The sequence below is a fragment of the Coregonus clupeaformis genome, chromosome 26 (genome assembly GCF_020615455.1).
Source record: "Coregonus clupeaformis isolate EN_2021a chromosome 26, ASM2061545v1, whole genome shotgun sequence".
Classification (NCBI taxonomy): Eukaryota; Metazoa; Chordata; class Actinopteri; order Salmoniformes; family Salmonidae; genus Coregonus; species Coregonus clupeaformis.
In genome coordinates, this window is record NC_059217.1 from 24,890,403 (window position 1) to 24,903,151 (window position 12,749).

The 12,749-nt window shown below is 42.8% G+C and overlaps 1 protein-coding gene across 1 annotated transcript in view; it reads right to left on the reverse strand.

The window, feature by feature from the left end:
- LOC121540239 (tyrosine-protein kinase ABL2) overlaps positions 1–12,266 on the reverse strand; it is a 39,023-nt gene extending 26,757 nt beyond the window's left edge. The window contains exon 1 of the mRNA XM_041848951.2: positions 11,484–12,266. Within this exon, the coding sequence (XP_041704885.1) occupies positions 11,484–11,685 (202 nt within the window). The 5' untranslated portion in view covers positions 11,686–12,266. The remainder of the gene's footprint in view (positions 1–11,483) is intronic.
- Positions 12,267–12,749: the final 483 nt, after the last annotated feature.

The window sequence follows — 12,749 nt, forward strand, 5'->3', positions numbered from 1 at the left end:
ATCCCAAATTCGAGAGAGAAAATAGAAATACAAATTCTGACCGAATATTTTGCTCTTAGCTCGGTCAACATTGTTCTCTTGCTTTGTGTAAATATAACCCATTTATTGAAATAGGCTGAAATCTGAATGTCAACCATGCACAGCCCTGCTGTGCGCTACCTGATCCAATTCTGATCGGATGTAATTGTTTGATATTGTGATTTCTTTACTTGTTCACTCTGACAACTGAAATCTATATTCTGGTTATCCAACTTTTTTTTATTTTATCACAGGACCACAGTGCATTCCGAAAGTATTCAGACCCCTTGACTTTTTCCACATTGTTACGTTACAGCCCTATTCTAAAATTGATTCAATAAATGTTTTTCCTCATCAAGCTAAACAATACCCCATAATGGCAAAGCGAACCTTTTTTGTTTGTTTTTTGTAATGTTTGCAAATTAATAAAAAATAAAAAAAATAAAACCTTATTTACATAAGTATTCAGACCCTTTGCTATGAGACTCGAAATTGAACTCAGGTGCATCCTGTTTCCATTGATCATCCTTGAGATGTTTCTACAACTTGGAGTCCACCTGTGGTAAATTCAATTGATAGGACATGATTTGGAAAGGCACACACCTGTCTATATAAGGTCCCACAGTTGACAGTGCATGTCAGAGCAAAAACCAAGCCATGAGGTCGAAGGAAATGTCTGTAGAGCTCCGAGACAGGATTGGGGAAGGGTACAAAAACAATTCCGCAGCATTGAAGGTCCCCAAGAACAAAGTGGCCTCCATCATTCTTAAATAGAATAAGTCTGGACCCACCAAGACTCTGCCTAGAGCTGGCCGCCCGGACAAACTGAGCAATTGGGGGAGAAGGGCCTTGGTCAGGGAGGTGACCAAGAACCCGATGGTCACTCTGACAGAGCTCCAGCGTTCCTCTCTGGAGATGGGAGAACCTTCCAGAAGGACAACCATCTCTGCAGCACTCCACCAAATCAGGCCTTTATGGTAGAGTGGCCAGATGGAAGCCACTCCTCAGTAAAAGGCACATGACAGCCCGCTTGGAGTATGCCAAAAGGCACGTAAAGGACTCTCAGACCATGAGAAACAAGATTCTCTGGTCTAATGAAACCAAGATTGAACTCTTTGGCCTGAATGCCAAGCGTCATGTCTGGAGGAAATCTGGCACCATTCCTACGGTAGAGACTGGGAGACAAGTCAGGATCGAGGGAAAGATGAACAGAGCCAAGTACAGAGAGATCCTTGATGAAAACATGTTCCAGAGCACTCAGGACCTCAGACTGGTGCGAAGGTTCACCTTCCACCAGGACAACGACCCTAAGCACACAGCCAAGACAAAGCCCAGCCAGAGCCCAGACTTTAACCCGATTTAACATCTCTGGAGAGACCTGGAAATAGCTGTGCAGCGACGCTCCCCATCCAACCTGACAGAGCTTGAGAGGATGTGCAGAGAAGAATGGGAGAAACTCCAAAAATACAGCTTGTAGCGTCATACCCAAGAAGATTCGAGACTGTAATCGCTGCCAAAGGTGCTTCAACAAAGTACTGAGTTTTTGTATTTGTAATACATTTGCTAAAATAGCTAAACACCTGTTTTTGCTTTGTCATTATGGGTTATTGTGTATAGATTGATGAGGGGAAAAAACGATTGAATCCATTTTAGAATAAGGCTGTAACGTAACAAAATGTGGAAAACGTCAAGAGGTCTGAATACTTTCCGAATGCACTGTAATAGGGTTCCTATGTGCTTTTTGAATCTCCAACAGATGTGACATTTCTGTGTACAGTCGTGGTCAAAAGTTGAGAATGACACAAGTATTGGTCTTCAAAGTTTGCTGCTTCAGTGTTTTTAGATATTTTTGTCAGATGTTACTTTGGTATACTGAAGTATATTTACAAGCATTCCATAAGTGTCAAAGGCTTTTATTGACAATGACATTAATTTTATGCAAATAGTCAATATTTGCAGTGTTGACCCTTCTTTTTCAAGACCTCTGCAATCCGCCATGGAATGCTGTCAATTAACTTCTGGGCCACATCCTGATTGATGGCAGCCCATTCTTGCATAATCAATGCTTGGAGTTGGTCAGAATGTGTGTTTTTGTTTGTCCACCTGCCTCTTGAGGATTGACGACAAGTTCTCAATGGGATTAAGGTCTGGGGAGTTTCCTGGCCATGGACCCAAAATGTTGATGTTTTGTTCCTCAAGCCACATAGTTATCACTTTTGCCTTGTGGCAAGGTGCTCCATCATGCTGGAAATGGCATTGTTCGTCACCAAACTGTTCTTGGATGGTTGGGAGAAGTTGCTCTCGTAGTATATGTTGGTACCATTCTTTATTCATGGCTGTGTTCTTAGGCAAAATTGTGAGTGAGCCCACTCCCTTGGCTGAGAAGCAACCCCACACATGAATGGTCTCAGGATGCTTTACTGTTGGCATGACACAGGACTGATGGTAGCGCTCACCTTGTCTTCTCCAGACAAGCTTTTTGCCGGATGCCCCAAACAATCGGAAAGGGGATTCATCAGAGAAAATGACGTTACCTCAGTCCTCAGCAGTCCAATATCAGTCTCTCCCTGATGTTTTTCCTGGAGAGAAGTGGCTTCCTCGCTGCCCTTCTTGACACCAGGCCATCCTCCAAAAGTCTTCGCCTCACTGTACGTGCAGATGCACTCACACCTGCCTGCTGCCATTCCTGAGCAAGCTCTGCACTGGTGGTGTCCCGATCCCGCAGCTGAATCAACTTTAGGAGACGGTCCTGGCGCTTGCTGGACTTTCTTGGGCACCCTGAAGCCTTCTTCACAACAATTGAACCTCTCTCCTTGAAGTTCTTGATGATCCGATAAATGGTTGATTTAGGTGCAATCTTACTAGCAGCAATATCCTTGCCTGTGAAGCCCTTTTTGTGCAAAGCAATGATGACGGCACGTTTCCTTGCAGGTAACCATGGTTAATAGAGGAAGAACAATGATTTCAAGCACCACCCTCCTTTTAAAGCGTCCAGTCTGTTATTCTAACTCAATCAGCATGACAGAGTGATCTCCAGCCTTGTCCTCGTCAACACTCTCACCTGTGTTAACGACAGAATCACTGACATGATGTCAGCTGGTCCTTTTGTGGCAGGGCTGAAATGCAGTGGAAATGTTTTTTGGGGGTTAAGTTCATTTTCATGGCAAAGAGGGACTTTGCAATTAATTGCAATTCCTCTGATCACTCTTCATAACATTCTGGAGTATATGAAAATTAATGTGTCATTCTCAAAACTTTTGACCACGACTGTACATTACATTCATTCTGGCAGGAGTGTATTAAGTCCTATGAATTATCTTAAATTACAGTAGTTTATGTCTTACGTTGTAGGAGCAGGTATGAACATTTTCACATATCTGTGACCAATGGTTCTCCTCAATTTCTTCCTTTAGATCTGTTTCCCATTTTTTCCTTATTAGGTTCTGAACCATCAGGTAGAGTTTCAATCAACCCTTGATATAACTTGGCAATCAACTTCTTTGGCGTAGGAGCTTCTTTCAGTATCAATCCATATTCAAGAGTGATACTGGATATAAGGATCTCCATGACAACGGATCCTTATCTTTCTTTTTAAGTAAGGTGATTTTAGCCAAACATAGTTACTGGGGAAGTTCATTTTGCTCTAGAGCTGTTGTGAGCATAAGTAACATAGGCTTTAGTAATTTGGGACAAAAAATTCCACTGGGAATACATAATTAAAAGGAGATTTCCCATTTTGTAGACTGATGGCCTCCAACAATATTTCCATCCATATTCATTTTCTCTTGATTCACTTATAATTGGTAAAATGGCTTTAAAGGGATACTTCGGGAGTTTGGCAATTTAAGGAAATTGTCTATATCCTCCTTTGACCTTTTGTTTTCAGATTAAAACATGTTATCACAAACTGTATCAAAGACTGAGTTGATTCCATAAGGCTCCATTGTCATGCTACCATCTGGGGTTTGAATGCTATGGATGGTTAGTTCCTCTTCCTCTTTCTTAATTTGCCAAGCAAGCATTTTCCCTGCACTTTCACCTTGATCAATATATTGCTGCTTGGATTTCATGGCAGCAATCGCTGCAGATAGGGTGTTTATTGGGTTAAATTCAAGCTTCAGTGTTCAACTGTTGAAGGGTGTTAGAAATAAATGCTATCTAAACTATGTTGTTTTCTTTCTAAGGAGTGGATTTTCTGTTCTAGTATTTCTAATTCTTCATGGGTCTTCTTTTTCCTTATGTGAAGAGTAAGACATGATACAATTGCTCATATCTGCTTTAAGAGCTTCCCAGACAACAGCTGGGCATACTTCATTGTCTACACTTATTTGCAAAAACATGTCTGTGTGTTGAGATATAAGATACAGAGTTTTATCTCCAAGTAATAATGTGTTGAATCTGAGATTTCTAGTCTTAATGAGGTTGAAAGTTGTGGTGAGGTTTTCACCATGGCACTGTGTGGAGAGACCAGAGAGAGCCTTCTGTGTGGTGTAGAGATACAAGCCTAGAGATGATTACATTAGTTACAAAGCAAAATCACAGTCCAGACAGATTAGCCTGACAGGAACAAGCGGTACCTGGGGCAGAGAATATAACATCTCATTTCAATAGACCGCATGATATTATGGAAATTGTAAGGCAGTGTACAGCAGCAGCTGGTCTTCCATTAGATATGTTATATTTTTCCACAGTTAGGCTACGCTACACTAACTAGAATGAATCCTAAAACTGCAACTGTAGCAGAGAGGACAGACAGCCTTTAACTGAGCGACTGCTGGAATGACCATGAGGATTCAGGCCCGGCTGAAGAGGATTACACGGACTTCAGTGGGTCTCATGTTCCTGTGATAGTACACGGAGCTCGCTGAGATTACATTCCCATTGCTTCCATATGCAGGGCTTGGCCGCCCAATCTGCCCTGCACAAGGCACAGTATCAAAAAGGCTTTTGATAGCACCTGGGTTAGCCACTCTGTGACTCACAACATTCTCTTTGAAATGGGGCAAACGATCCCAGTCCATTGAGAGAGAAATGGGCCCTTTCTGTGTCTGAGCTCCTTGGTCTCACCCCTGCTGCTCAACACAAGAGAGCATAGAGACGACCCTGGCAGCGACACATGAAGTGCCAGATTAATGCAGACTCTGGTGTGTGATTAAACCGGAGGGGAAGAAGAGGGAGGACAGAGGATTATCCCGGGCAAAAGCAGTGCTCAATTTCAACTCCACTAAGATGACAAAGAGAGAGAACGAGAAAGGAAGATGAGTAGAGATAGAATGAAGATGAGGTATTTGAGCTGAGCTTAAGGCACAGAGAGAACAGTCTCGGATGAGGGTGATGGTGGACAGACTCAGTCCCGCTGAGGTTGAACGGTCCAAGCCATGTGCCTGGATCTCTGGATAAGCACTGAGAGCAGTCAGCCACAACCCAGGCCAAGTCCTGGAACCCAATCAACACTAAACAGGTTTTGCATTTCAAATCAGACCTCTACAGCAGTCCAATAGACCAGTCCCCCCACATGGAAAACCAACAGTACCATCATAATGTTCATACAGCATCAGGGTGGAAATTAAAAAACACTCCCCACCCACCAAATGCGGGTAGATTTTGGCATTGGCGTTAAGGTTGGGCGGTATCCAGATTTTCATACCGTCAAAACGGTTCTTTTTTTTTTTTACACACAAAACTAATTTAGGCTACAGGGATCTTGATCCAGGATGGGATTTAATGCCTCTGCTGTAAGCAAGAATCTTGACATCTATCCACTTAGCAAACCAAATGCAAAGCTGTAGCCCTGAGCTGGATATAATTTGACACATTACATGTATTTTTAGTTATACTTAACTTATAGTTATAAGCAGTGGCGTAGCACCCCCAGCCCCAAACTAAAAAACTATCCAAAGCCCAAAATGTAGAAGTTGGTCAAATTGACCTGAAAGGCTACTAAAGTGTTATAGTTTTGTTCACACGCTAGGTTGTTTTTCAATATTAGTTTGAGTTTACTGCAACTGTCTGCTGGTAGCGCAGACAGAGATGATCATCTCTGACAGACAAGGAGTGCTGTTACCACAGTAATGGCCCACCGCTTAAAGGGGCAGCTGAACATTTTTGTCTCATCTAATGACTCAAATATCTAGGGGTAAATTGTGCTTGATTGAGCATGGAACAGTCCAAAAACCTTTTATTCATTTACTGTAAGACTCAACTAATTTAATTGTGCTCCTAAATAACTTATGTACTCCTTGTAAAAAAAAATGAAGCGTTAGAGTCCTGAACTAATAATAATAAAGTCGTATCACTCAGCATTTTGTGGCAGGGCAGGCACTTTGTTGATTCTTAACGTCCAAGTTGGAAAACTGTTTCAGTTTTACTTTTGTATCGAAATTATTTATTTTAACATGGGTAAAATACTTGGGTGACAAAAATGAAAGCATTGAGCAATATACTAAATTACTTCTTACTAGTAATACTTTTTTGTTTTAGAAATATTACAAGGCATGCTCATCAGTTATTTGTGAATACTGGTGTAACAATGGCGAAAAATATTTTGGTATATTTTTGTATCTACCTGTCACAGTGGCTGGTGGACCAAAACGTTAATTTCCCACCCTGTACAGCATTGTTATATCTGAACCTATATGATCTAAGTTTCACAAGAGAGTGAAGAGACAGTAAATAATTTGCCATTCTGTAGTGTAAACAAACTCAGTAACATGATATACCGGTAGGTGTGTGAGTTTCAGAGCGCACATGGGAGGTTTCGTCAGCATCTGCAACACCAATGAGTCGACTCAAATCATTTCCTTTCCTTTGATGAATCCTGTGTTTAATGAGAGCAGAATGAGTTCCACTGGGAAGGAGAGGGCCAGGGCACGGTTAATGCAGTCAAAAAGAACCAAGATTAAAATGCTGCCTGTAGTCTCCAGCCTCATGCTTTCACCAGTCAGGCACATGGAGAGAGGGGAAGGATGAATAATTCATGAAGCAACCATCCCAGAATATATACAGTCCACTGTCATAATCATTGTGCTTTATGAAATGCAGAAGCATACACACCCTGGTAAACATGCAAATGAACACAACTGCCCTGCATTTATAGGGATGAAAAGTATGAGACTGAGCTCCTTCTAGTGGCTGAAGGATGCAACTCTGGGTGACACATGCTGGGTAGGGCAGAGGACCCAGTCACCCAGATAAGACACCAAGGGACATTATTACTGCAACACATCAGGTTTAAATTAGTTAAAATCTCACAGCCGCCTCCAAAACTCTATTTTCAGTACTGTGTGATTTATTTTGGTTGTTGAGGCCTTTGCAGATATAGAAAAGTGGATTTATATAATCCAATTTTATCCCTAATGCAAATCATCTTAAATGTATCAGGGATCATGTGCAGATCTCCTTTGTCCTGCAATTCATTCCATTTTATGAAGGCAAGCGGAGAAAGAACACGTAGAGCAGAGATGTTGTTAAATACAGTGCATTCGGAAAGTATTTAGACCCCTTGACTTTTTCCACATTGTGTTACGTTACAGCCTTATTCTTTAAAATTGATTTTTTATTTATTTTTTATTCCCCCCCTCAATCTACACACAATTCCCCATAATGACAAAGCAAAAACAGGTTAAGGAATTTTTGCAAACGTATAAAAAAATATATATATATAAAAAACAGAAATATGACATTTACATAAGTATTCAGACCCTTTGCTCAGTACTTTGTTGAAGCACCTTTGGCAGCGATTACAGCCTCGAGTCTTCTTGGGTATTACGCTACAAGCTTGGCACACCTGTATTCGGGGAGTTTCTCCCATTCTTCTCTGCAGATCCTCAAGCTCTGTCAGGTTGGATGGGGAGCATCGCTGCACAGCTATTTTCAGGTCTCTCCAGAGACGTTCGATCGGTGTTCAAGTCCGGGCTCTGGCTGGCCCACTCAAGGACATTCAGAGACTTGTCCCGAAGCCACTCCTGCGTTGTCTTGGCTGTGTGCTTAGGGTCGCTGTCCTGTTGGAAGGTGAACCGTCGCCCTAGTCTGAGGTCCTGAGTGCTCTGGAGCAGGTTTTCATCAAGGATCTCTCTGTACTTTGCTTCGTTCATCTTTCCCTCGATCCTGACTCGTCTCCCAGTCCCTGCCGCTGAAAAACATCCCCACAGCTTGATGCTGCCACCACCATGCTTCACCGTAGGGATGGTGACAGGTTTCCTCCAGATGTGACGCTTGGTATTTAGGCCAAAGAGTTCAATCTTGGTTTCCTCAGACCAGAGAATCTTGTTTCTCATGGTCCGAGAGTCCTTTAGGAGCCTTTGGCAAACTCCAAGCGGGCTGTCATGTGCCTTTTACTGAGGAATGGCTTCCATCTAGCCACTACCATAAAGGCCTGATTGGTGGTGCTGCAGAGATGGGAGAACCTTCCAGAAGGACAACCATCTCCACAGAGGAACTCTGGAGCTTTGTCAGAGTGACCATCGGGTTCTTGGTCACCTCCCTGACCAAGGCCCTTCTCCCCCGATTGCTCAGTTTGGCCGGGCAGCCAGCTCTAGGAAGAGTCTTGGTGGTTCCAGACTTCTTCCATTTAAGAATGATGGAGGCCACTGTGTTCTTGGTACCCTTCCCCAGATCTGTGACTCGACACACATCCTGTCTTGGAGCTCTACGGACAATTCCTTCGATCTCATGGCTTAGTTTTTGCACTGACATACACTGTCAACTGTGGGACCTTATATAGACAGGTGTGTGCCTTTCCAAATCATGTCCAATCAATTTAAATTTACCACAGGTGTACTCCAATCAAGTTGTAGAAACATCTCAAGTATGATCAATGGAAACAGGATGCACCTGAGCTCAATTTCAAGACTCATAGCAAAGGGTCTGAATACTTACGAAAAAAATTAAATGTTATTTTAATGCAACAATTTCTATAAACCTGTTTTCACGTTGTCATTATGGGGTATTGTGTGTAGATCGATAACAAACATTTATTTAATCAATTTTAGAATAAGGCTGTAATGTAACAAAATGTGGAAAAAGTCAAGGGGTCTGAATACTTTCCGAATGCACTGTAAATGTGGCCTATTTCCTAATCAAGTATATGAAACCTGCTCTCAACCTGCTGAACTGTTTATGGGCTTGATAGCCAAATCTTCACTTCTGTGAATTCTGCAAACAAGAGAGAGCCCAAGGCAAAGCCAAATAAGAGGCCATAGTTCCACACAAGCGCCATAAAAGATCACTTGATCAGCATTATGCTGGGTGAGCACTCTAAAGTCATCATGTGGTTGGGGGGAATGCAAGCCTTCTTGGGATTCCATATTGCGTATCAGAAAGATACCATTACCTTCAGCTCCAAATTGCCAAGTAGGCTTTGGTTTTCATAACGCTGCAAAGATAAACTTATTGTAAGAGCCGGACACAATGAATAAATAATAAAGAAATGCCTAAATGAAATTGTGGCCAACAGGGACGAGCTGAGTGAACTTGCCTGTGGGGGACAGGGCGATGCAGAGGCCATTGATTCAGAAGAACTTGTGTGCGTCCCCACAGTGAATCACTTCCTTCAGGCAAAAATACATTTACACACGTACTACACACACACACCTCAAAAGGGTCACAGACTGAGGCATCCATCTCAAATAGCCACGGTATCAAATGCAATATGATCATGATGTCATTGTACTTTCATTTGGGGAAAAAATTGGCCTAGGCCTTTTACAACTGACAAACCATACAAAGGATTAACTATTCAACACTAACAACCACAAAACGGCTAAAAGGAGGAGGGCAATGAATGCAAAGTTAAACAAACTGTACAACTCTATGCACAAGGACTACTTCATTTCCACAGAAAATTTTACAAAAAACATTTACTTGAAGAACAGTGGAGATGCAAAGATTGCTAACATAATGACAGCACAGAAAGACGGTTTATGTTTGTCTTACATTTTAAAGTGAAAAATCTGGAGTCTAAGCATCACTGTGGAATTACCCAGGAAGAACCGCCAAATCATCTTGCTGACTGTAAAGAAAAGGAGGAAATGGGCTTTGTTGCAAAATAATAACTTCCTTAGAATCAGCCATGGTGACATAACTCAGCCAGATGTGAAGGGGTCAAATCCTATGAATAGACAAAACCATGTTCGACATACACTGTAGACATACTGCTGACTTTACTCACATGGCCCAATGGTTTCACAACACATTGCTTTTACCCAACAGTGGCACTGCCAGGATAGAACTGCATCATATAGCCTTACATTAGAATTGCTCCTGCTCGGTCAAGGAGAGAGTTGCACAGACAAATGCTTTCATACTTCCATTATATTGTGAGGGTTTACAAGGTAACACTTGGCTATGCACCAGTTATAAAAAGGACACTTGGACATTTGAAAGTACAGACAGTGTGCACTTTGCAGGTTTGCGTTTCCAGCTGAAGAGGTTAATTGTGGAGATGTGACAGGTCTCGCTTTGCCCCTGTGCAGAGAGCTGCAAAAACAACTACTGGACGAGCCTTACACTCTCGCCATTCCCATCACATCTGATTCCATGCAAGACTGACTGACCTTCCCTTGGGTAAGGCAAAGCTCAATGGAAGCAGTAGAGACTGGATAGTTGTTGCAATCGTGGATGGATATAAAGTATATTCGTCAGACACAGAATAATAACATTCCCCTCAACTTCTGTAACATAATGCATCCCTAAATGGTCTTACAGAACCTGATAACATAAACACAACAGCAAATACTTCTACAGTTGCTCGGAGCAGGACTTTGCTGACTAATTGTAATAATAGTTTCTCCATAGAAGATCCTTACTGATAGCCTTGACTACATCCTGAGTGTCATTGACACATAGCAGGCCTAGATAGCAGCATAATGAGTGTATGTATATAGGCCTATATCCAGTTTGACCCTCAGAGACCACCAATGTGAGTGTGCCACTGGGGCACTACTACTACATCGCAAGGTTCACCACTGAGGATTTTAGTACCTTAGTTACAACATCTATGAAAGAGAGTATCCTCAAGGAATATGTCTTACACAAACATAATTCAAATAGTTACTTTGCACAACAATTTTCAGCTGAGTAGACTATGTTGTAAAATACAATACGTGCAAACCACTCCAGGCTTAAATGTGGTACTGTTGTGGCTGCCATAGTGAGTTAATGGAGTGGAATTGCCACTGCATCCCGGGTGGCAGAGATAATCGTTTAACAAGCATCTCGGAGTCTAGGTCGCCATAGAAGTGAACGGTCCTTTTTGCTGCTTGCAGCTGTGCAGTCCTGAAACGCCGTTGTCGGGCACACAGTTGACTAGCAGTAAACTAACTAGCTAACACGTAGCTAACTAGCTAGCACGTAGCTAGCAAACGTCAGCTAAATAAATCAGTTTGACTAACTTAACTAGCTAACGTCATTATTTGACATACCAGTTGATAAAATAAACAATGTTATAATAATGCGTATTTTCCTACCTGAATGCTGGGTGAATATATTAATTGCTGGGTCCGGCACGTTGACGGCAGCAACCCTGCCTGGTGGCGTTCCGGTACTGCTGACTTCCCGGGGTCTCCTCCCTGTGCTTCCCCTGTTCCCCTTGCCCGGGTGTTGTTGCGGTGGTGGCGGTTGGAGTCCTGTCGAAGCCCCCTCACCGACGCGGCCTACCTGTTGTCCCATCCCCGCAGTTCAGTGTAAAGATGTTCGGGACGAAGCTAGCCAACCCTACACACTCCTGATTCACATCACCCAACTATGGAGCGGCCTGTTCCGAATAGTCTTCCTCAACACCCTTTTCTCCAACCGACTCCTAGCTAGCTAGCTTGCTATCTCGCTAACGTTAGCTGTTAGCTCGATAGCTAGTATCGGTGTGAAATCCACCCACCTTGCCTCAAACAATAAAGCAAAAGTCACTGAAAACTCTCTGCCAACGGTCCGTGGGATCTCGTGGCAGGAATGTTCAGTCCCCCACGTCCGAGTTTCTACGAAATATGAACCCTTCAGGGTCGTTTCGCCGTGCTCCGACCACTGCGCGCCCCTTCTGCCGCCGCCATCTTTACCGCAGAATAGAGTTTACTATTTAGCAAGAGGATTTCACCACACTCACCAGATCACATTGATTCTTTACCGTCCCCAACGTTACAAGGACCTCAGAGCCACTAGACGGACAGCCCGAGGACCAACCAATGATTATATACATCATTGACCCTCTACCCCAGGGTTCTTCAATTCCGGTCCTGGAGGGCCGAAACACCTCTGTTTTTCATCCTCTCCTTCTAATCAGGGGCTAATTCAGACCTGGGACACCAGGTGAGTGCAATTAACTACCAGGTAGAAATAAAAAACAGAAGTGTTTCCGCCCTCCAGGACCGGAATTGAAGAACCCTGCTCTACCCTATTGGAGAATGAGATTCCCTGGACCAACTACTACCATGATTGCGTTGTTCATTTGACATTTAAGTCATTTAGCAGACGCTCTTATCCAGAGCGACTTACAAATTGGCGCATTCAACTTAGGATAACAAGTGGGACAACCACATCTTCATCACAGTAAGTACACTTCTTCAAACAAGCAGCTGTGAGCAAAGTCAATGCAATCAGGGACAACTACATCTCGATCACAATAAGTACATTTCTTTAAACAAGTCAGTGCTAGCAGGTGAAATAAGTCAGGTGTTAGTTTAGACAAAAGACAGTGGTAGTAAAGGGGGGTAGAAGGATTACTATTATACTATTCCAGGTAT